General features: G+C 34.5%; 1 protein-coding gene across 5 annotated transcripts in view; it reads right to left on the bottom strand.

Moving 5' to 3' along the window:
* The window catches only part of CADM2 (cell adhesion molecule 2), a 646,291-nt gene that overhangs the window by 219,552 nt on the left and 400,803 nt on the right, over positions 1 to 25,936 (bottom strand). For 3 of the 5 annotated variants that reach the window (XM_068691339.1, XM_068691324.1, XM_068691332.1), the window contains exon 2: positions 7,614 to 7,640. The exons of the other annotated variants lie outside the window; for them this stretch is intronic. In XM_068691339.1, the coding sequence (XP_068547440.1) occupies positions 7,614 to 7,640 (27 nt within the window). The remainder of the gene's footprint in view (positions 1 to 7,613; positions 7,641 to 25,936) is intronic. 5 annotated transcript variants of the gene reach the window in all.

The raw sequence follows: 25,936 nt of genomic DNA, 5'->3' as shown, positions 1-25,936 counted from the left end.
AGGGACGTATATGCACCAATTCTCCAGCATTTAGGTATTATTATTGAATCCCTATTTTCTATCAGGGATAATCTCTTGACAGAAGTGCAAGAAACCTAGATATTTAGGATAAAGGCAAGTCCACAACCTGCTTCAGAGCAGCAGCGCCATCCAACCACCAAGCATTAGAAAATCATGGTCACTAACCTCGCTGCATGTAACAATATACTGAACAGACCTAGGGTACTCACTGCATCCATCCTTTTAATTGTGCCTAAATGTATATTCAAGACTCTGAAGCAAAGTGTTTTATCTGGCTGGAATCTGAAAAGTAACTTAATCGTGCCAGCACACAGCAAAATGCAACTGCATCTCAGGTATTTACAATAACTGTATATCCGAAATGCAACATGCCCATGAAAATTCTTTTGAGATAGCCATAAGGGCTCAATGGTCAATATCATGGCTACATTTACAACAGCAGATGCATTTAGATGGCAAATAAATCATCTAAATTTTCTGCAGAGCTCTACTCAAGTATGGCAAGCTCTTCTAACAATCTTCTCTTGATAGTCTAGTCCCAAATACTTAACAACCAAACAAGGACATTTAAATTGAAAAAAAACAATTGGAATTTGTATTAACCATTGTGGAGGGAAGAATCACTTATTTGAAAGCTGAGGAATAATAAATGACAAAATGCTTTAGTCCATGATAACTGGGTCCACCTCAAAAGGAAACATCCTCCCTATAGTCACTCTCCCATAATTGTGTTGCGTTCCACAAGAATGGAAACAGATATTATCTTACTCTATTCCAAACTCTTCTACAATGGGTATTAAACTATTTAGCCAAGAAATGACTGACATACTGGCTCATGGAAGGTGTCTCTCAAATGAATAGGGCATGTCAACAGCAACAGCCTGCCCCTATCAATCTCTTTTCACTAGGCTTTGTACTTCCCTTTGCTATTTCTGTGTTGCCAGAGCTGCTTTATTCCATTGTGACCTGCGATTTTCATAAGCACGCTACATTGCCAAAAGAGCTGCTTTGTTTACATATATTTTGCAAAATATATTGAAATAAAATGTATGAGAGGGAGTAAAGAGGACATACAGGATTGTGTCATTGCTCTTTCCAGTGCTGCTAATGTAGTCCATAAGTCTGAGAAAGGAAAAGGCGATTCATATTTTAGTGGTTTCCTTAGCAAGTAGAGACCTTGAATGGCAGAAGAATTCTGGCTGGAACTACAATGGACTTTGTACTTAGCATTTGGACTGTGTGTACACAATATTATGTGGAAATCTCAGCTGTCTTAATATTGGAAAGATCTTACAGATGCTAGGGCCAAGTATTTCCCAGATATAATTGGAAAGGGTAAAGATCAGTCAGCAACTTTGTTAAGAGCTATTATCATCATGATGATTCCAGCTTTCTTCCTCTGAGGCTCAGCTAGAGATTTAAAAAACAACAAACAAACAAAAAAACCTATTTTCTATTTTGTGAATCTTCTAAAAACCCTCAGAACTCAAATATTTGCTCTCTCCTACAAATCTCTTTTGACAAATAGCATATGATAGCATATGCAATGCACTGAAATAGATATTTATGATTTTTGAGATTCTAATGTTTTATATTACCTGATGGTATATTGAAACTGTGAAATAACCTATTACCTTGATCTGATGTGAAATTTTTCATTTAAGAGAATTAAAAAATACATATATATACATATTCAGAATCTAACCATAAGATTGAAAATTTCATATTCTTTTCACTGAAATAGAACAAGAACTGGGGAAATGAAGCAACACTAAGGAAACAAAAACAACCACCTACCTTAATTTTCTCTCTCAGATACTTGCTCACTTGCTCTTGTGTAAATATTGAGAGCAAAGTGAGAAAGAAGGAGCAGTATGTTTCATGCAGGCCTAGAGAGCCCTTCTGCACTCTTAAGGGCACTTTCAAATATATATATTTTATGCACTCTCATCACTGACAAGCATCTAATTTTGTTCTTCATCACTACTGCCCTCCCCACCAGAACTGCTGAATATGAGAAAACTCTGGCCTTAAGTGCTGTGAGAAATCACAAAGGAATACTGTGGCAGACCTTGAAATGAAATCCAGACCTTTGAAACTTACAGGTTTAGCCACTGGACATGATTTAATCAGTACAGAAAAGCACTGGACCTCAGAGGTTATGTACTGGAAGCAGTGACTAAACTACCAGGTAGGGAATACAGAAGAGTCAGTAAAGAAATGGTTATTAAGGCTTCATTAGTCTTGTTGGTCTCCCCCCATACGTACAATCATTTACAAATATCAGAAGAGATTTCATTATTTTAACATATGAAAACTCTACCTTTAGAAAGTGAAACTATCTTCTGAATAAAAACACCAGGAGAAGATTTTAGAAAGGGAAAGCTCTTATTTCAATAGCCTTAGAAAATCTGAAAATTTTCAGTAAGCTTCAGATCATGCTATGCTACTATGACAGCCTTGGCAAGTTTTTTGTAATGACCTTGTATCAGAGGTGGAATCTGACACGTTTTCATTTCTACATGTCTCAATGGTGTAAGCTTGTAATCATAAATAAATGTTCTTTCCAACTACCATGAGTTATGGAGTTTCCCTACGCTCTATATTGGATTCATGCTTTCAACATCCATACACTTCTACCAGTTTGTATTTTTTGACATAATGGTGCAATGTGTCATGCAGATGATACCCAAATTTATCCATCCCTCAATAAAAAAAAATCTGCTACAACAGAGCTACTGCCTGACTGATGTTAATAACTGAATAGCTTAGAATTTTATTAAGATAATTCAAATAAGACAAATAGTAGTATTTGGGTCTCCTTTATGCACATATATTTCATCCTGTTCCTAACATGGACAGCTGTTGTGTTACTTGCTTGATTTCAGGATAATTTTACCTCTAATAAGAAATACGTTTGACCAATTATATGTACTTAAGTAAGAATCTAAACTGTACCTATTCCATACATGGAATTACGGTCAACAAAAAATGAGACAAACCAGGATAAATTAAGTCAAAACAACAAGATGAATTAAACCTATTATTTACCAAGAAAGCAAATATTAATATAGAGCAATGCAATAAATCTTATCATACTCTGTAAGAAAATCAAAGAGATGGTTGGGCAGAATTTGACCATTGATGCAGACCTTGAGAAATAAATTGATTCCTAAGTAAAAGATCATGTAAATCCATTTAGGTGCTACAAGAGTGTATTTGTCCAACATTCTTGCCACAGTCCCTCTTGATTTAAACTTCAAATAAGCTGATGCCAATTTCATTGGCATAATGAGAACAAACAAAATAAATCAAGAGAATAAAGTCTAGAGTCTTTACCTCTTAGATAAGATACATTTAGACACAGTATCAACTGCTATGATGATTTATCTTAGAAATTGAGATGTACTCTTTAAGTAACACTGTTGAAGCTAAATTTAATTTTGTTTCTGACTTGTCTCCTATTTTAAAAGCAAAGAAGAAACAACATACCTCTGCATTTGTAGAAGAGCTGACAAAGAATATGTGCTCTTCTATGGAACTCAAAACTGAGGAGAATTTCTTTAGGACACAGATGCAATACAAATCAAGAAAAAGATGCATCTGAAAAAATCCCTTGGATATGCAACAGGCTATGGAAAATAGTACTGTTAATACCAGACTGTTGAGGAAAGTAAAATAGGGTGAAAGGCATTTACAATACTTAAAAGGGTAGCATTAAGACAAAAGAAAACTTTGGAGGTATCAATAGGACATACACTAGAACCCACTCAAGTACAGCTTTTACAACAATTTTGAAGAGAGAATATAGCATTATGTATATATAGGTATATACATATATGTATACCGAGAGTAGGTAGTACTTTGTTATGAGAAGCAGTGGGACTATTATATGAACGTGACTTCTCCAGGAGAAAACCAAAAACGTAACTACATACACAGCTACCATGAGGGAAAAGAGGATAGCAGAAATAGCTGATAATTCACTGTGGTTTTATAGATTGGATAGTACAAATCTTGCAATGCGAAGGCAGTTACACCTTCCTTTCTGCAAACAGTCTTCCTGGGGCTTGAAACTCTTCTTAGAAATTTGCTATTTCTAAACTGAGGGTCTCAGGATTCTGAGAAACAGGAAAGAAAATCTTATTTCTCAAGAGACAGACAACAGCGATCTTTCTAGATGACTTGCTTATCCTCCTGCAACAAGTGGTTGGCTTCACTCATCCATGCCACTCCCAATATTAAAAAAAAAAAAAAAAAAAAAAAAAGAACCATCACAAATAATTCCTATTTAAATTTGGAAGGGTTATAAAATCAAATATCTAGCTGCATAAGGTTAGTGGGGCAGCTATAGAGATAGCATTATAATAGCAGCTGATTCTGAGTCTATGACGCTGAGAAGCAAAAATGTGGAGCACAGAATCCCATTCCTCAACTAATTACATTTGAATGAAGACATTTGGCCTCTCTCTTTCACCTGGACTGAAAACTGACACATCATTAGCAGCTCTGATAGGGCCAGCCAGCCTTCAAAACAGTGCTAACTGTTGCCAGAAGATAGCTGCAACAACTCTGTCACCAAAATGTCAAAAATGCAGCTTCTTAAGAGGTCAAGAAGTCTTCAATATTGTTGCTTTGATAGAGGAAAGTCTCATTTACAGAATTCATGTTGAACAAATCTGATCAGGTGCACTAAGGAACAGACCTTAAAGAATTCATGCACTGAATTAGTCTGAGATTCTTCAGGAGATTTTGTACCCTGCTTCATCAAATTCAGTGCTATGCATGGTCCGCTTCCTACTTAATTACCCCTTACTCTTTCAAACCCTTCTGAATGAGACTTTTTCAACATGTCACAAGAAAAGTTCAGTGTATCCTGTCCACAACAGAGATGTCCTGTGGCAGCATCTGTCCAAATCAAGTCTTTCTTCCATGCAAAATTAAAGTACTTAACCTTCTGAAGCCCAACACAAACATTCATGCAGGATCTTTTAGGTAATAGAAATCATGAGAAGGAAATAAGAAAACTATGATAAAATAAAGATAGTCCAAATTTCCTAACCTGAAGACATAGAAATCTTTGAGATACCTCAATTTGACTGGTAGGCTCTAAGCAACCAGATCTAAACGGGCCTTACTTACACGGTCACTTGGACCAGATGACCTGCAGGCCAGATGACCTTCCAACCTAAACTGATTCTGTGCCACAAAGTAAAGGTGACTTAGAGAGTTCAACAGCTGTCTTACAGCACTTAAAAAAAAAGTCTTCAAGAAGTCTCAGAAAACAGAGAGAACACTGAATAAAATGTTTGAGAACAAGGGCTCTGATGTTCTGCTTACAGACAATGCTAAAAGGGACAACAATAAAAAAAAAATAAAAATGGAGACCAGCAGAAGTTCACTCATGCAAACAAAATTTCAAGACAAGTGTTTGTGTACTATCATCTCCTAAAGTGCTCCAGAGCCCTCAGATTTCAGGGTGGGGATGAGTGCAAACTTTGCCTTGGTGAAAATCGCAGCACAAATTCCAGACTTTGGAAAGGAAGGATGAAGACCCATAAACAGGATCATAGACATAAAAGTACTGGATTTCAGGGAGATAAATGCCAGAAGAGAAACTCCTACTGCAGTGAAGCATTGCCTCAGTTCTGAGTTGCCATTTCCAATGCTGTATTAGATAACTGCCTGCCAGTGAAGTGTTCCACTTCAAAGGGGGCAGGAACAGATCCTTTTTTACTGCTTAGCCAGAGCAAGATGAAAAAGCACTAAGTGGTCAGCTACTTCATGTCTTCCAATGCAGGAGACTGAGAGGTGTGTCCTATGTTTTGGGGTAAAAGATATGACTGTTGCAGGACTGAGTTCTTCTTGAATATTGTGTACCTTCGCTACAGGGCTGTTGAGGAACAAAGAAAAAGCTGAGAACTTCCTGAAGGCACTGAGCAATTGAATTAAGAGAACTCTGAAGATAACACACAGCTACTGTTTACAAGAATTACTCTTATTACAGCGTCAAACCCATTTTCTACATATAGTTTCAGTTGCTTATTCAATATGCATGCGCATTTCTGAAATAAGGGTGTGTTAATCTCCATGGATGAGTGGGGTCCATGAGTACTTCTGACTCATTTTTTTTTAATTCCTGTGCCTCCAAGCCAGTTTGTTTGAATGGCACTATATGGGTACATGAGGTAATTGCTGAATAGTTATAAGATTTTGCTTATTTGTGCTGAAAGTTTGCTTCTAAAGACATTTTTAGTTTGTTTTTCTGTTCATTTTTCTCATTCATTATCAATGTCTTAAAACTCCTGACCAGTGTTACAGTGTCACAGAAGAGTATGTGAGAGTTTTAGAAAAGAGTAAAGACAACTTCATGCCATGCATAGACAAATATATCAATTCTATTTTATCCTCTCCCCTTGCTCATGACATCCAAAGCATGCAAAGTTTGAGGAAAAAAAAACAACCAAACAAAAAAAACACAAAACAAAAAAACAAACGTGATTTTACTGAGAGCCATGCAAAGGTTTAAAAAAAGAGAGCTCTATTTTAATTGCTATTTTATGCATTTTATGTTTATGCATTACTCTAATGCATAAACACCACTAGACATAGATGTTTTCTTTCATTATTATCGTTCCATGTTTTCAAGCTAGGAAATGAACATATCTGGACTTAATGAACACTGTAGACATGTGAGTTCATAAATTCTGAACTACAGTATTCAAACATAAATATTTCCCTTAAAATCTGATGTTTGATTATCAAGAAGCTCATCTTTATCTACCAGAAAAGTTAGATACATTTCTGTAAATCTATCTTTTTAGGATTTGCTCTGAAAATATATGTTTATAGATACATATGTATGTATGCATATATAGACATGTACATATATGCTTACATGCATATACACACTGAAATACCTCTTCAGGTTATATTTACTATGTCACTGCTTTGTTGAAATTCAGGAAATGTTTTTTCCACAATTGACCTTACATGATTAATTCTGAATGGTTTATTTCTTTGTCACACTGATTTGTGACAATTACCTTGGGAGCTTGAAGTCATAAATATTGATAAAGATTATAGTATGCTTCTATATATATTGGTATGTCATCAGAAACAGTGATGATCATTTTATACTAGTGTGAAAAGATGGGGCTGTTTTGGAGAAACTTATGTTCATTTATGTTGTCTGTTCAGATATTTATGACCATGTCTAGAGATAAAAATTATAAATTACATTTACATATTTATGAGCAATTGTATGTAATATCCATATTTCTATTAAAATACCATCAGTTTCCCTATCTTACTATAATGCAAGTCAGAACTAAAATGCACTTGGCTTTATCTTTTTCCTAAAAATCCCCTACATTTACGCGACCAGCCAAATGTAGTATGAATAGACAGTGATAACTGATAAACAGTGGTAATAGTATGCACTTAGTTATACAATTTAAAAGACTTATCTATTATACCATAAGATATAAAAATATCTTTCTCAGTTTTGAGACGCAGAAAAGAAAAAGTGAGATAATATGTGGGCTGCAGAACCATGCAATGCAAATTGAAGAGTGCAAGCAGAAACTCACCTCTAACTTTGTTCTTTGTAGCAGCCACTGGAAGCAAGGAAAAGATTGCACAAGAAGAAGAGAACAAAGATAGATTAGATAGAAGTTTGAGTAAGTAAGAATACACAGAAGCTTTATCGCTATTGATTCAAAACTAACAAACGCTGTTTCTAAGATTATTTAACCTATTTGAGACAGTACAGTTCTATGAGATAGTTCAGATCTATGATTCTCTCAGAAGACCTGTACTGATACATTTAGAAAATATATTACAAGACACACTCAAGAAGCATGGCAATGAGTGGAGAAAAATCATGTACCATTAATCACAAATAGGTGAGAACATACGTACATAGATTTGTGAATTCTAAAACATACAGCACAATTCACCTTGCTAAAAGCTCATTCTGAAGCACCTACACCATACATCAGTCCTTTGTTCCTATTTCTTGAAACGTAAATCTCCTGTGAAGCTGATTAAAAAAAACATCAGTTAAACTGCAGCTACTCCAATTATTCACATGCCATATCACTGTTTTTTCTTCATTGATGCGCATATCTTCAGATTGTTCTTGCACCCTGAGCAAACATCCACTCATTAATGAATATGCAAATCTAAGGGAGAAAACAATATTTTAGCAGTGATCAACGTTCCAACTCAGAGAAAATAGGGCAGACAAAACAGCTTTTCTTGTGTCCCCTGAAGCAACACGGCTACTAACAGCAAAGATACAACATGGTCATAACAACAAAGATAGGAACTTAAAATGTTCTACTATCATTATTCTTGTCTCTAAAATCAAAAGAATATTTTTCTGTTTTCTGAGGCTCACGACTAACGTTGCTGATACACAAGCAGAACCCAAACTGAAAACAGATTCACTGTTAGCTATAAATTATACAAAAAGATACTATATATAAGTCTTTAAATTCTCATGTACACTCTGAAAATGAATTCATTCAAGAGTACTTTCATGAAAAAGGTAGTTTTTTTTTTTTAAGGTAGTTAAAAAAAAAAACTACCTTTTTCATGAAAGTACTCTTGAATGAATTCATTTAAAAAAAAAAAAAAGAAAGAAAAAAAAGGAATAATAATCCTAATTCCTCTTCTCCAGTTCTTCTTGTAAAATGTGACTATGGGCAATTCCAAGGCAGATAGACTTGTGATCAGAACACAGAGCAAAAGGAGAAAGACCACTCTCTTTCTGCTCTCTTTGCTCATTTTGTTCACCCCTGTAGGTCTTATGCATTCTTTTTTTTTTTTTTTTTCCTTCTTTCTTCCACTTCCAACTTTTTTCACCACTTTTCACCGATCAGTTCTTACTAAGATAAGTAAGGAGAGCATGGCAGTGAAGGCCAAGTTACCATAAATGTAGAAATTTTTGAAAAAATAAACCAAAACAAAACCTTTATGAATGCATCCAAAAATGTCAGTTCTCTAGATTCCTAATTTTCTTCATTGAGCCCGCTCTCTACTTCCAGAAGAACTATTCTGCATTATCATTGTTATGCTGGCCATGAAAACAAAATAAAAGAAATCCTGTCTTTTCTGAAATCAACAGTACTGCATGGAACAGCTCCACTTTGGGGAGGTACAACAAATGTAGACATGTCTGCAGAGCTATAGTCTTACAGTTAACTTTCCATAAGACTATTTAACAAGACATACCTAAAAAAAAAAAAAAAAAATCTTACATGCACTAAAAATCACTTGAATAATAAACAAAATTAATGGTGCTATTCTAATTTTATAGTAAGTGAGCAGTTTCTCCCTCATGCAAGTATAAGTTGATAATAAATGCATAGAGTTCATCAATCTGCTCATTTTCTTATCCTTCCCCTTCTTTTGCAGTCCTGACAATAATATCCACATGAAGGCATTATTACTTCAAGCCAGAATCATGATTTAAGCCTAACAAAGGTCTGGAGGAAACCCCCTCTAGGTAATTTAAAACCAACAGGTAACTTTATACTTATATCTAATTATTCAAAAAATACAAAGATACATAAAATATATAAATTAAAATTATGTATGTATTTTAATCATTTAGAATAAATATACATATATACACATACATAATGGTCATACACAAATTATATAGATATATGTACATATATACATGCATATTAAAAGAATCCAACAATTTTATGATTAGATAGCTTTATTTTGAAGCAGGAGAACTAGATAGAGAATTATTACCTACCACGTATCAGTAAATAAAGAAAAGATGTAAATGAGGTTGCTCATTATAATTGGAAGTAAGTCAGGTTACTAAGCTTGTTAGACCAATTATAACTTGCTGCATATTCACTAATAGAGGACTGGATGACAGTAACCTTCTTAAAAATGTCATGTTCGATACTTGTAAGTTTTTCCATTGACAGCATGGTCCAATTACAAGTCAATTCGTAAAGTTCAAACTGCACAACAGCCAAATTAGCTAAAAATTGTCTTTCAAAATATAGTTCTGCCTACTGGAGGGAGATAGTTGGAGCTGTTTCCATCACTAGCATTTTTATTTATTTATTTTATTTTTTTATATATATATTTCTAGCATAAGGGAAAGTTCCTGTTACTTATTGTCGTTGATGCTGGTTCTTCTTTTTCCAAAGGTGAAATATTTCTTCTCTCTTCCCTCTTTATTTTTCTTGTCACTATGCACAAAGAGATGCTATATGCAAACTATATGTTTGGAAATATTTATCCATCTTTTCACCTTATTAATACAAGAAAGGTCATAGGAGAAGACAAGCAGAGATAAATGTTTTTAATGAGCATCACTAACACTGAAAATTAGTAGAGGGATGATGATGTCTCAGTTAGAGCACCAGATCTGGGGTAGTTCAGCTTTTCATGTCACTGAAGTCAGTGATAAGAGACCTATGGGTTTCAAGAAATAACTTTACTGTTGTAATATCTACATTCACTTTCAGACTATCCTCAGCAAGTCAGTTATTTCTCTGCATTTCACACAATCACTTATAAAACGGGGATGAAATATTCTTTGTTTCCACTTTGACTTTCCTGCTTGATGACTAAACAAGCTTTTCAGGGTAGCGAGCATCCTTCTTCTTGAAGTAGGATACTTCAGGATACTAATTTAATTTTAAAACTCTGTAATACAATTAAAATGGATCAGGGGTGGCCAGTAATTATTTACAGGTACAATATAACCTGAAAACTGGAATTTATGTTATTTGGATGGCATTTGCTTTATATGGCTAAACTAGCAAGGTAATCAGGAAACAGACAAAGAAGAAAGAAAACTACTTGAAATATTTCCCCAAGTACAGGGATTCCTTTAAAAACCTGAACACATTTCTAAGGGCATTTTTCTTTAAACTACTCTGCCTTACTTTTCTCAGGAAATTGATTCTGGATAGGGAAGTATACCATAGAAAATGTGAACAAACACTTTCATTAGAATTTATGGAAGTTTTTAAGGACTGGAGAAGACAACCAGACCAAGAGGAAAGACAGTCCATATTCTCAAAAGCCAGGCTGAAAGTCATGACAGATCTACTAGATTTCTAGGTAATATCAAGAAAAAAAATAAATATACTGTATTAAACTTTGGTTTTATCAAGATTAAAGGACATTTTGTTTTTGGAATTAAGTCTATTCTGGTCACGGTATATGCAAAACAAAAGGGTTGTGGCTACTAGGGAAAGGTCTAGGAGTGAGAGAATCAGAGAACAACAAGAGTTCAAGGTCAGAGGTCTCTGAAGATTTCACTCAGAGATCAGGAAAGGGGATGAAAATTGTACCAAGTCCTGAACCATGACAGTTAATTTTCACATAAATAAGATTTTAGGGCATCTTTAAACAGAAAAGCATTTCTGCTGTAACTGTACTCCTGAAACAAAGTTTTTAAAAATCATTGCCTGTATGTAAAAAGCTGGGTTCTATTCTCAAACACCGTAATATAACCCTGCTCTCAAATATCAATAACAGTGTGTTTTATTTTTCTGTGATATATCTTTCTGACTCTTTGCTTCTGTACGCCAACAATTGTTAAATTACATTCTTTGATAAATGGTGGTTACAAGTTGTTCAATATTTTTTCCACTGTCAGCTGTCTCTATGCTGTTCAATTTTGTGGACATTTTTAGACAGATTTGATATAGCATTTATTTTATTTTTCTCTTATATGTGATTTATTATTTGATTTGGGATTTTGTCTTTAGAAAAAAAAGACATCCTTCCAATTACTTCAATAGCTCAATAAAAATAAAAAAGGGAAAAATATTTCTCCCAGATGTCCAGTCTATCTAACCTTTTATTTCAGAAAAATTAGAAGAAAAAGAAAAATATTTGAGGCCAGTGCCCTGTTCTTATTTTATGTATCTATTATATGTATTAAGAAATCAGCTAGAGGAAAAATTAGTATAATATCTAAATGTTATAATGTCTAAGTAGCTCTTTGCAAGAAAAGAAACACGATTAAAGTCCTAGTCATAAAGCACATTGCATTGATTTTGTCCTGAATACAGCAACCTACAGTTCCAACAAATCTGGATGTTCTCTCACCTTCAATAAAAATTAAGACATCAGCAGGCTATGGAACAGACATTTATTCACCTGTACTTCTACATCTACCCCAGTCTTAAAGTCTTTTGCAATGATGAAATACTAAAAATAACAAAAAAAAAAAAAAAGTATGAAAAAAAAAGAAGCACATTCCCAATTTCCAAAAGAAAAGGACTAATTTTTACACTACTTAGTTTAGAATTGTCCTTCAACTTTATGATGATAATGACAACAATGGCATTTTTTTTCCCTTTGGATAAGCTGATAGATTAATCAGTGGTCATTTAGGTCACCTAAATGTCAGCTCTGCTTCTTTAACTGGAAAAGCTCCTCTGTGTGACAGAAGGCTTAATGGGATCATTTTCTCAAGAGAATAATGCAAAAGGCTGTCACAAACTGAGTAAGAGACCTGTTCAAAGCAAAGATACTGGTATGTGCTGTAATGCAGCATGGTTTAGAGCTAAATTTCTTCTAATTTTCTGATCTCACATTTGATAGCCTTTATTGATACTACACGTGCATTTTATAGTGAATGTTCTTTTTTATACTTAAGTTCTGCACACTCTGCTCACAGAGATTTCAAAAACTTCAGTGTTACTTGCAGATATAATCAGAATACATATAATCCTATATTCATCTCTATGTATACAACCATTAAAGATCTATGCAGCCATGTACATGTAATTACATGCAATTTAAACATGTGACCTTGTGACCTTCTATTATTTATTCAGTCTTTGCATCATGTCAATAACACAAGTTCCAAAGATAACATCAGGTAATTTCCCTCAGAAAAAGGTATATTTAATGTATTAAATTCATTAATGGATCTCACAAAAATAAAAACCATTCTTGTTCTGAAAATTTAATAAGTTTTTCTTGTGGTTTAAGAGAAAACCTATATAAACATAATATATAAACCCATGTAAAAATATATTATGTATATAGATTATATAAACCTATATACAAATATATTTACACATGTAATATGATGTGTACATATATACATCATATTGTATATGTGTATATGTATATGCATTACACATCAATATAGTGATTTGTAATTGTTTTTCCTGTTAGAATATAAAACATGTTCTAGAAGATAGAGTTGAAATAGGGACAAACCCACAAATTTAGAAGGGTTATGAATATCAACTACTACAATCCCTGCATTTGAAGAAGCATGAATTGTGTTTGGACTGCTCCTAGCAGACTGCCTAACATGCTGTTAACATCTCTGGTGACAGAGACTCCAAGAGCTCGCCAAGTACTCTGTTACAGTGCACAGCTTACTCAGTGGCAACTTGTTTTCCTACCATACAAATTAATCTTCATAGTCCAAACCAATTCCTTAACCTTTTTCATAACTTCCTTAAGTATAAACAGCAATGGAACATGCATTTCTTTAATATAATGTTTTGTATGTATGAAGACTTGTTATTTCTCTTCTATGACTGAAGAATCAGGTTCTTCCACTTTCTTATTATATGGTTTCCAGCTTCCTCTTAATTCTCTTTGTTGTCTGCCCCCTCATATTTTCAGCAATTTACCTACACTGATCCAAAATCAGTTAAGGTATCAAGCTGGTAGCACTAGTGCAAGGTACAATAATTACTTGTGAGGCCTTCCACCTACCTCTTTGGCTGTGCACTCCAAAGCAGCACTGAATTCCAACAGAACAGCAGCACGCTGTGTTCAAGACCACAATGACCCCTTAGTACTCCTCTCAGTGTTGTTCTACACTCACTTATTCACAGTTTCATATATTTATTTCATCCTTTCTGAATATGGGAGCTCACATTAAGTTTTAACCTGTAGGCAAGCTAGACATAAAAAAACTTCATAAGCTATCGTGCAGACCCTAATGACAAAACACTACTGCATATCACTGCATCTAGCAAACCTACAAGCATGACACTGAGCAATCTCTGGCAATAACATTTAATTCTTCTGTTATTAAATGAATAGCAGAAAATCAAAACAGAGCAGCTGCCAGGAGTGTATTATTCACTGTGCTCTGTGAGAAACAGCAATATTTTGAGAAGTTGCTTTTAAGGCATACTTCTCTGTATAGAACATGGCAAACCTAGAAACTAGATAAAATTATATTTTATGTGGTGAAACTTTGAAAACAAAAGTGAAAAATGAGCAGATATTCCAGCATTTTGGTTCTCCACTCACCCTACCACTCTAAAATTCAATGCCAAATAATGAGCAAGTATTTTCTGCTGTTCAGAATATTTCCTTTCCAGCCCAATAGAAAATAGATTGGTAAAATAGTAATTACTGAACCTAGATAATGAGAAGCAATTCATAAACTGAAACAGGAAAGCTAGAAGGACTGCAAGCATCTTTCAAACTTGCTAATATGATGCTAAATGCTTTAAATATTTTAAAACTGAGACTAGATTATCACATGCAATGGCTTTTATTATGTGATACTAATCACAAAATATTGAAGAACACGCAGCTCCATTTTCTTTCTGAAAAGGAGACTATAAATATAGTAATTTTGTTCTCAATACTCATTAAAACTGGCATGATGGAGATTAGCAGAAGCATTGTATAATATAGACATCACTAGAGTTCAGGATTCCAGCTGTAGCTGACTCATATTAGCAGTCAAAAACACATAACACAGCACATTACTTGTATAGTGAAACTTGAAGATGATAATCATGCCCTAAAGGCATCTAGATAACATGATTTGCCTGTCCCCAAATGCTAACTTTATGCATATTGTAACACAACTGGACATATAACTTCTACTAGCATTGCAAGTTGCAAGGAAGCAATTTCACCATGAGTTAAGTTACTATAAAACATTACACAAATTTCACTTCCAAATAAATAACACAGGTTTTAAACAAGAGTAAACACAAGTTTTAGATTTTGTTTCATCAAGGTAACAGAATCTTTTAAGAAGTAACTACAAAAACAACCCTGGAGTGCTAGTATGAACCACTCACAAACAGAAGGTTGTGAGCGTGGTTCTGTCAGGCAGACATAGAAGTGCTTAGTTTTGTCCTCAGATAATTTTACAGGTATTTCAAAACTTAAACCAAGTATTTGAAAAACCTTAATATTCATTCAGCACCTTAGGTGACCTATCACAATTCTCCAAATGCTCAGCTTCTGTGTTTATGTCAGGTCTCCAGAAAGAGCAGAAAGTCATGGTCCTACATGGATACACTTTGCAAACTGCTTAGGAACAAATGGGCTGCTGTAAAGAACTGGGCACAAGCTGCTGCTTCCTTCCCCCACTTGCTGCTTCCTTCTCCCACCTGCAGATCAATGCATGCCAAACATCTCAAACTGCTGTCTCCATTTTGCTCAATCCAAGAGCACTCTGTGACATTTGTGTTTTATGGTTCTGAGAGTTTTTTTGTTCGTTTGTTTTCGAAGTATATTCTATCCTACATTATTAGGAAGAAGATATTTTCTGAGCGTACTTGCTTATATCCATTATTTTCCAGTCACAGCCTACAGCTAACCCACAAAGCTTAGAGATTTGTCGTGTTTGAAAATAAGCCTTTCCATAACCAGCATGGAATCGGAAACTTATAACCATGAGCAAGAAGCTAAATAGACTGACAAACAGCCAAGGCTCTCCTTATACCACCTGGACGTACAACTAATTTACCAGTTCACCTACTGCAAACCCTCAGGAGGTGGAAAATGGCTTTCATTGCACACGGTTACTTTCCTTATATTGGGCTTTCCCCCCCCCCCCCCAAGACTCACAGCCCATGGGATCACTGCATAAAAAGCATTACATCACATCCATAATAGATCATCTGTATGAAATGCTTTCTTAATAAGGTTAAAGTATGTATTAAAGATATTTCATATCTATATATTAGATATTATGTAGTTTCCATATATTATTTTATACATTAACCATGTCCAATTATATGAACATATACCCAATACACATTGGTTTACTATATATATATATATATATATATACTCTATCCAAGGATATATAAAGCAATATATAGCAAGACTATACAAGCTATAAGCCTCCCTATTTTCTTCAAGGTTTTCTTTCTTTTTCCAAGCTTGGGACTACAATTTGATATATGATACACATGTGATATATAAAATAAAAAAGTGTATTTATACACATACATTACTAAATGTAAAGTATAATACATATTGGTACACCTGAACAGCAATGAATTAAATCAATTTAGAGTAATATGCATAGTGAAGTGAAAAATGACAGATGAGAGTGCTTTCATAGCATACGTTTGAGAAGCTTCTGAAAAGAATTGTTTTGGGAAATTAAAAAAAAAAAACAACAACAAACACACACAAAGTAACTACAGGAAATGATGCAATTCTTGGACCAACCCTCTTAATTATGACTTCTGTAGTAAAATATTCTTATTACTTCCATGATGAAAAAACAGTTACAGAAGACATGATCTGTGAACCATGCATGTTTAACTGAACTATAAAACAAAAACATGTTGAGTCTTTACACTATTTTGATTCATAAAATTAGTTTTATAACATCCTGAAGAAAAAAAAAAAGACTCAAGGTATATTTCAGTAACACAAACTGAAACCTTTCTGTAAAAACAAGTAAACTCTAAACTAGCTGAGAAGGTGTACAAACAGGTTACTATTGGATATTTCTAACTTATTCCTTGGCACCTCTGCCAACATTCTAGACAAAATTGTTACAGAAATACAATGAGCTAAATGAGCCCTTACAGATGAATAATGCACATATGTGGTGTTTAGCTTCAGTCATTGCGGGAAATCAGGGAAACATTTTGAAATGTCACACATTTGTAGCAAAACCAAAGAATTCAGAGACAAAGGAAGTAAAAGGAGTTTGGCGTTGCTATTTTGGTTTTGCTGTCGGAGCACAGCCAAAAGAGATTTGTAGTTTAGTGAATGAGCAGCAGGAAAACCTCCAGCTGTGAACATGTGCTCTGTGATATTCACCCAGGTCCCTAGCAGCTAGCCCGGTAGCTCACCAAATTACACCAACATGCTGGGGAATTGTCCGCCTCTCAGAGCATGCCAGCAGAGACAGTAAAGACACAGGCAGCTCCATTCTTTTTCTAGGAAACTGAAGAAATCTTTGAAGAATAAGTCAATTTCTGAGTTCATACATGCAACTCATTTCATATTCAGCACACCTCTTCCAGTTTAGGAGAAGTCTCACATGCAGTCAGTCACAGCATAAATAGAAACTGGCATCACAACTATGACTACTCCTCCTTAAAAACCTCATAAACCTTCTCTTCAAAGAGGTTTATGAATAATGTGAACTAAATAATTCATGGCACTGCAGATGCCAGTCCAAATAGCCCCTTCCTTTTTAAGGTTTCAGTTTGTAGATGTGTGATCAAAAGCCTTCATCAGTCATGATAGTGGCATTTGTACTCACTCCAAACAAACCACATTTGCATCTGAATGTTTTTCATTGAAATGAGAGATATAATATGCAAGCCAAGTCCCAACTAAAAGGCGTTTTACGCTATTTAAATTCAGTCAAATTAAAGGCTGAATGCAACCTAAAAGGTCTACTCTCAGAACAGTAATTTGACACATCATAAATAAGAACCAGTTTTTGTACCTCGACACTTGTCTGAAAATTTGCACAGCATCTTAGCAGTGCTGCCTCTTCAGGAATTGGAAGTCCTGAATATAAAGTAATGATGTACACAGAAACTTAACGCACTGCCACCTGTTCAAAGACTTTCCCTGTACACGTTTACATGAAATCAAATCAGTAAGACTTATTGCTGTATGAAGGCAACATCAATTCTGAAGAACATAAAAGCCAAGACCTTCCTACAACACTATTAAGAAAATTGATACTTGCCTAATGTATCACATTTTCACCCTGTTTTATCAACCACATTTACTAGTACAGTGAAGATCATTCTTGGTCACATCCATTGCTCAGCTATAATGCTACATTTAAAAGTACCACAGGTATACTCAAGAAATGAGGACCTGAAGAAACCAGAGCATAAATAGCTCAGTCATTGCATGTGGAATGGAAGTCATGGGAATTTCACCTTATATTTCAGGACATGTTGGCAAGAGAAAAAGCACTAGGACCAGATAAAAGTTCTTGTTCTTGCCAAAGGAAATAAATACAAATCTCATAAACTGAGGTTAATACTCATTTTAAAAAGGCTGTTAAGAGCATAAAATGGCCTTCTACTATGAACCTTGGTGGGGATAAGCAAGATAATTCTTTTTAATTGCCAGGGGGATTTTACTGTAAAACCACCAGTTTTCTCTCTTTTTTTATTTTCTAAATAAGAAAGTCTTCTGATTGCATTTTGCAGTTAAACAGCCTAGTAAAAGATAAAGAGAAGGAAATTATTACATGTTATTCCATTTTGAATCAAGTCTCACTCAAATTTTTAATTTGAAGTATACTTTAAAAAAAAAAAAGTTTATGTTGCAGAAATCAAAACCCTATGACTTAGTTATCTAAAGTGCATTGCATAAGTTGAGGTTTTTGTTTTACAACCCTTAAATTTAACTATGTGATTAATGTTTGCACCATATACAAGATACACTACCACAATCCCAATGTCATTTATTATCATTTATATTCAATCTATTCAAATATTTAGAGAAAGACTGATTTTAAAGGATCACCAATTTTGACATGGAAACACATTTATGTAAACAAAAACAAAACCAAAAAGAACAAAATTATAATAATAAGATGAATGTACTCTAGAAATCAAGGCAATTCCAAAGCATGAAGGTACAGACTTCACAGGAAAACAACAGGGAATGACTTGTGGCAGACTAGCACAACGCAGCACCAACACTGCGAATGCTAATGAATAAAGCTAAGGAATAATGCTGGAGCATCATATATTGGAAGATGACACTGATGAGGGCAGATGCAGAAAAACGATTATCAACTTCAGACCCCTAGAGCAGCATGAATGAAATCACATCCTTGTGTTCTGGGAAATAAAACAGGCAACTTGGATAGAAATAAAGACAGCCTTTAATTATCTAAAAGTAAATTGGGAGCAACCCATGATAATTCAGAAGTGGCGTTATTATAGAACACAATGCAGAGTTAATTCAGAAATCAGTTTGTTCAAAAACATCAACAGCTGGGTTTAATAATAGACACAATGAATCAGAAATGAAAAAAAGCTTGAGACAGAAGATTATTAAACAATTCCAATCATACTATTAGATTTAAACTTAAACAGTGGCAAAGAAACTATATGTTAAAATTATTTAAATAAAGGAAAACAATAATTTAGTTATCATAAAATTATCTAAATAAAGGAAAACAGTTATTTGGATTGATGAGCTGCATGAGTGTCAAAAAAAAATATCTACAGTATTATTTTGTTTAAATGTGTTGTAGAGATATCTGGTAACCCTATTAACAGAGCAAAAGCTAACTTTTCCCATTCCTTTCTTATTTTTAAAATAAGAACTAGAACATGGCCTTGACACAAGACCAAAATATCACTTGAATGAAGAAGTGGTATTATGTTTAAAAATAAAATATTTTAATTATACCATGCTACATTCTGGTATTTCTATTCATATTCAGTAAAGTCTCCTCCTGAAAGTTCTCTCAGCAGTTTTATAATTTCTACAGCATAAGATGCTTAAATTCCGTTACATCTGGGAAAGCATGGGAAGACCATAATCAGACTATCAGATGATTAGAGTAAAGATAGTGAAGATAGTACTGGCAAAGCAAAAGTAATAGCTGTCTGCAAATTTAGTTGGAATGACTGAATATTTTATTCACAGAATTATGAAGTTAAACTTGGTACAATGTATAGTCTAATTTTAAATATAAAAAGTAAATATATAAAGGAAATAATGTAAAAATAATGTAATGGAGAAAAAAAAAATCTCCATTGAGAAAATGAGGATTTTATTTTATTTATTCCCTTCCATTAAGGAAGGGAGAAGAATAAAGCTGTGTTCTTTGGGCAAATCTCAACAACTTTGTATCCTTGAAGATAACCAGCTAACCAGTAATCTTTCCAGTTATAGCTACAATTTCAGAAATGTTTTCCTATACACATAGTACAGCTTTCAACCACCATCTTGGCTGAACTGGTAAGTGATGTTCTGTAAAATGGCAAATAGTAACAAGGTGAATGACAAACATCAGACTTAACATGTGCATCAGCTCTGCTTAACAGAGAAGATTAACAAAAACTATAGAAATCCTAAATTGGGTCTGATGATATTGCTCTCAGGCCAGTAAGTATATCAAGTAGCACCCTGACACACTGGTTGCTAGCAGCTCAAAAACAAGCACTTCTCAGAAAACAAGCTAAGTGTAAAGAGACTATTTTCAGGCTTCTCTATAATATGGCCTCCTCAATCCTACTTTTCCACAATGGCCACGTGTTAGGTCCAGATCAGATAAGGTGAACAATTCACCAATTTCACTCATTATTTTTGTCCTTTTAGCCATCCAATGGAGTCATCAGGAAATAAGGTGCTTTCTCCAAATGCTTCCAGAACAAGATCTCCCACTGGCTATTATCACTTCTACAGCCAAAGTGATGTTCAGGGCACATGAAAGGCTTGGGTTCTCCCCTCACCTCATTATGATGGCTGCTTTATGCTGCACCTGCTCTGTCAAAGAAAACCTGCTCTTGGTTCTGCAGTAAGCACAGCACAAGGCAATTGCAAACCTCTCTTAAGGAACTAGGTAACTGGTTAAAACATCAGCCAGAAGGTTAACAGCAAAGTGTTCTTTCATATATGATGATTTTTAATGCTGATTTCCAGTAAGAGGGAAAAAAAAAAAAAAAAAGCTATATAATTAAAGGAATGAAGCAAAAAGATGGTTCACCGCAGTTTCTGAAATCATACTGTACATTACACACAAACATTAATGCAAGATAACTTCATATTTTTCCCACCTTCCTTCTCTTTCTTTCACTCACAAGGGAAGCATGCATTCAGATGGAGGGACTAGAATGGTATTTTCTTTGGTTAGCCATTATTTTGTTAAGTTACTATTTCTAACAATACTTGCAAGAAGAAAACCGGAACAACTTCTAAACTCAGCACTTTGTTTACCAAGAAATAACAAGCACCAACCTCTGTATGCTGCATATTGTTTAAAAGTATCATTTCAAATTAGATTCTCTTCAATGAATGAAAAGAAAAAGAATGCTGGTAAAAACCTGCCACTCAAGGTAAAATGCAGGTATCAGCTCTGTATGAAGCTGTTGACCAGAAAGGAAACAAACAAATGTCTGGGCTCTGCAGGATAGGAAAATATTTTGGCCTGTGCAGCATAAACGTTATTTTGCATATAAAAAAAATATTTAAAGTTAAAGGTGTATATGAAAGAAACAACTCAGGCTGGCTGAGAGAAAAAAAAAAAAAACTAAACACCCATTGAATATGACAGGATATTTCTATTGACTTAAGTAGGCTGTGAATCCAGCAACAATTATATTATATTATGTTACTGAAAAAATAATAGTGATTTATGAAAAATAAATGGAAAACAGAAAACAGCTTTGGAATGATATGAATAATCTGCTATCAACCTTGGCTACAAGAAATTGCATTTTTCAGCATCCTGTAATGTAGCAATTATCAGTAGTCACATGTACCATTTATTATTATTATATACTTATCAGCTAAGATGGATGATTATGAGACAATGCAAATTATTGATAAAAGGCATTATTCAAACATTTTATCAGAGATGGTATTCACAACAAAGAAAAACAATTTCTTTGAAGACTTGCTAACCAGCCAAAGTGACAACTTACATAACAAGATCCAGGTATCAATATACAACCACTACCATCACAGCAAACAGATACCTCATGAAGCTTATCCAACAAGAAAAGTATATATAATGTATCATAAAAAGCAGTGCAAGCAGCAATAAGATGGCCTGGCTCTCTAACAGTTATTATGCATGGCTGATAGATTGGTCATGTCAGTATGTTGAGAACCACTCAAATGGAATTCCTCATCTTTCAGGAAGGTGGCTCTAAATGTCACGATTTTACTCCCTAAACTGCCATAAGACTTTTCACACTTTCACCCTAAAATTCAGAGATGTATTGAGTAACAACATGGAGTTTTATCAGGGAATTATGTTTCTAAAAGCTATGTAGCTCATTCAAGTATGAAACTTTGTTATTCTATATTTTTAGAAGTAAACCATTCTCCACTGTGGAATATAGGGACTTTTATATGCATACCATTACATGTAAAACCAATAGATGAAGTTGCTCTTCAAACTTAAAACCAGGCTGAGAGCACAGGCATCAGAAGTCCATGGGAAAAAAAAAAAAAAATATATATATATATATATATATATATATATATATATATATATATATATATATATATATATATAAAATAATCCCAGGTTATTTAAAAACATGAAATTCAGAGCACCGGAGAAGATATTAAGGACACAATATAATAGTAATGAAGATAATTAAATATCAGAAGATAATCATCTTGACATTTTTCAACACTAAGTCTTTTTTATACTTGAACTATAAAATTTTAGATGGACATACAGATTTATTCAGGCCATAATCACATTTTGAATTAAGTGACCCTAAATCTAGATTGAATGCAACTGCCCTCCGTCTACCCCCAGCCACTCACTCTTGTGTCAGGATTTTTTTAAGTGAAGAGTCAGGTGAAGGAACTGATGCATCTGAAACCCATTTTTTCCACACTGGGTTTTGGATTCAGTTCTCTCTCTCGATTGACTTCCCTCCTACATTCCTTGACTGCATATAACTGTTTTATACTTCAATCTCTCTCAGAAAAAAAAAAAAAAAAAAAAAAAAAAAAGGAAAAAAGCCACGCTTCCCTTCATTTTAATCTAAAAATATTATATAACATGCATTACAGTTCTTATCATAGACAGTCTCATAAATAGAAATGAAAACTAACTTGAGAGAGAAAAAAATAACAAAATAGCACAATTTGAATCTTTCAGCATTTACAAACGAGATATTTAAGACGAAGTTAATTAAGTCAGTGAAATGGCTGAATATGACTCAAGTTTAACTTAAATGTGTTAGCTTTAGAAGAAAATACTTTTGATGGATCATAAATACATGTATATCATTTATAGAGCTACATTAGGTAGTCTATAAGAATGATAAGACTTATAGGATCGAGAAAGCACACTCCTATATATCATCAACAAATTAATGAATTACTTGGGAAAAAAAAGTACAGTAAAATAGTGAAGGAAATATTGAAAACTACTACATTTATATTGAACTTTATTCCCAGAGAGTGAACAATCTGGCTCTATGAAATGTTACTGAACTTTCAACTGCAAAAGGAGCAATTTTTTCAAGGTAGCATTTAATTAATTTACAGAGTAACTGCTGTGAAAGTTCATTGAGACAAATATTAAAGCTGCTTTTTAAAAGGGTTGGATAATTTTCTGATGATAAACAATTCTGGCAGTTTTGTAAGCAAATACAATGATATAGGAGTAATTAAATCTCATGCTTCAGGGTATAAGTAGAATCCCTCATGCCCCATGTACAACATGGACTATTATTAATAACATTTTCTTCATACCACAAATATAAACTTGTAGGTGAATTTGGATATCTGACCCTCCTCTTAATTTGTTTGCCACTGCCAAGGGCAGCTTATTAGACTACAGACATACATGGTTTGATACCACCTGACAGTGCCAGGCCTGTGTTTCCACATGAAGTGCAACAATGCCATCAGAAAATTAAGTCTACCAGAAACTACCAAATGACCTTCACATACTCTAATTTCAAAAGACCGTGCTCATCATCGTCCTTGTAATAATGGCAAGCCATAAACTGAGTAGAAATGAAGATGACAAATTGACCAATACAAAGAAACACCTTTCTCTGTGCCCAAACACTTCAACAAGCTGGAACTTCAGAAAACATGAATAAAAGCCAAGGATGCAGCAAATAAATAAATAAAGCAAAAAGGGAGTAAAACTAGAAGGAAGTGTACATATGTGGATGAACACTACAACAAAAGCAAAATTTGACTGTCATTCCAAATCTAGCAGAAAACCCGTGGCTCTAGACAACACATTTCACAGTATTTCCTAGTAAGTTTACAATAAAGAGAAGCCCACAAAAGTTAAGTTTATCAGTATGTACTTAGTTATAAACAACTGAAGGAGATCTTTGGCAATTTATGAAAGAAAAAAAGATGTCAAATAGATTTACACCCTGATCACTTTTTAGCATACATGTATATTGTTATATATGTACACTAAAATGTAGAATAGCAAAACTTACTAATACCTTTTTGGCAGAAGCAGTATCGTGTAACTGAAATCATTGGGCCTATAAATATACCTTCTCCAAAAGAGCAAACACTACAACTAAAGGACGTGGTAAGTAAAATAAGCCAATCCATTAGGTATAGTACAGGATCATGTCATATTTCCTGATTAAACCTTCTCATATTTTGCAATACAGTAACTCAGAGGCCAGCCCACAAAGAACTGTAGCAGTGGATCTACACCTGAAGTCATGCTAGCTGGGCTACCGATTTCTCCAGCATGCCATTAGGCAGGCATACATCACTAAGAAATCAAAGCTGATAAGTACATGGATGGTCTCCATTTCCACTGAGGTGTTACTGGAATTAGTCACTGAGGGTGCCAAGCACAGACATCCTGCCCCTGCCACTGCTTTCTCTGCCAAGGGCTGTCAAGAGAAGCTGAGGCACACTGGCCCTTGCCACTGCTTATTTTCATAGCACGCCATGCACTGCCTCAACCCTGGCCTTACCCTGCTCTCACAAATGGGTGAGGGCAGCTATGCTGACAATGACCTGGTGGCAGACAGAGCCCTTAGAAGGAGGATCTGGGTAAACACAGTTCAAGTTATATGTAATATTCTCACATGCCCTCAGGCTTTCAGGAGTTGCCATCTGCAGCCGCACAGGATAATATGCCTTTGTGAGTTACTTTGTCCATGCTTTCTGTACTCAATTAATTGAAATTATGTCTATATTCAGAATTCACACAGTACAGCTTCTTGTGACAATTTTCTACTCAGCCACATAAACAAGACAGAAGTAGAAACCTAAGCTGTTAAGTAGAGAGCTTTTCTGAAAGAATTCCCTGTATTTTTTATTCCCTGAAATAAAAGTCATTATCTGCAATGCAAAAACCACCACCACCATCACTACCACAACAATTAAACACGACAAACCAAACCAAGAAAAACTCTTGTTGTTAGCAGCCTTGTTATTAATACTAGCCTTAGTTGAAATAGGTTAACAATCATCTTATCATCCATTTGGGTATGAGAGAGATCTTCAGCATTACTAACAGGGGCATGATATAGGTGGCACAGTTTCCAAAAGCAATCAGATCCAGAGCATTATTTCCTTCATTTACCTGACTCTGCAATTCATAAGCTCAGCCAAAGCATTTCTGTACAAACAGTATCCCTCCAACAAGGTCTTCAGAAGGCTCCTAAGAGTAACCTAATGTTATCAAATATGTTTTGAGCAATGGTTTAGACCAGATGACCTCCACACGTCCTTCCCAACCTAAACCATTTTATGACACTAATTAAGTTCCTCTTCTAATCCAAGAGGATTGGGAGGTAGAGGTAAAAATCTTTTATTAAATCAGTCGGTATGTATGGAAAAAACAAGTTTACAGTAAAATAGAGACTAGGAAATAATAGTGGATTAGCAAAGTGGGGGTAGCTCAGAGTTTCCACTCTCGCTGTTTCAAAGTCTCAGAGGCTGTAAAATAAATTACAAGCGTTCAGTCAGTACAGTGGGTAGCTTATCCAAGCTGCTC

This window comes from Anas acuta, chromosome 1 (genome assembly GCF_963932015.1).
Source record: "Anas acuta chromosome 1, bAnaAcu1.1, whole genome shotgun sequence".
Lineage (NCBI taxonomy): Eukaryota > Metazoa > Chordata > Aves > Anseriformes > Anatidae > Anas > Anas acuta.
The sequence above is the reverse complement of the archived record's forward strand: the minus strand, read 5'-3'. Positions and strand labels throughout refer to the sequence as shown.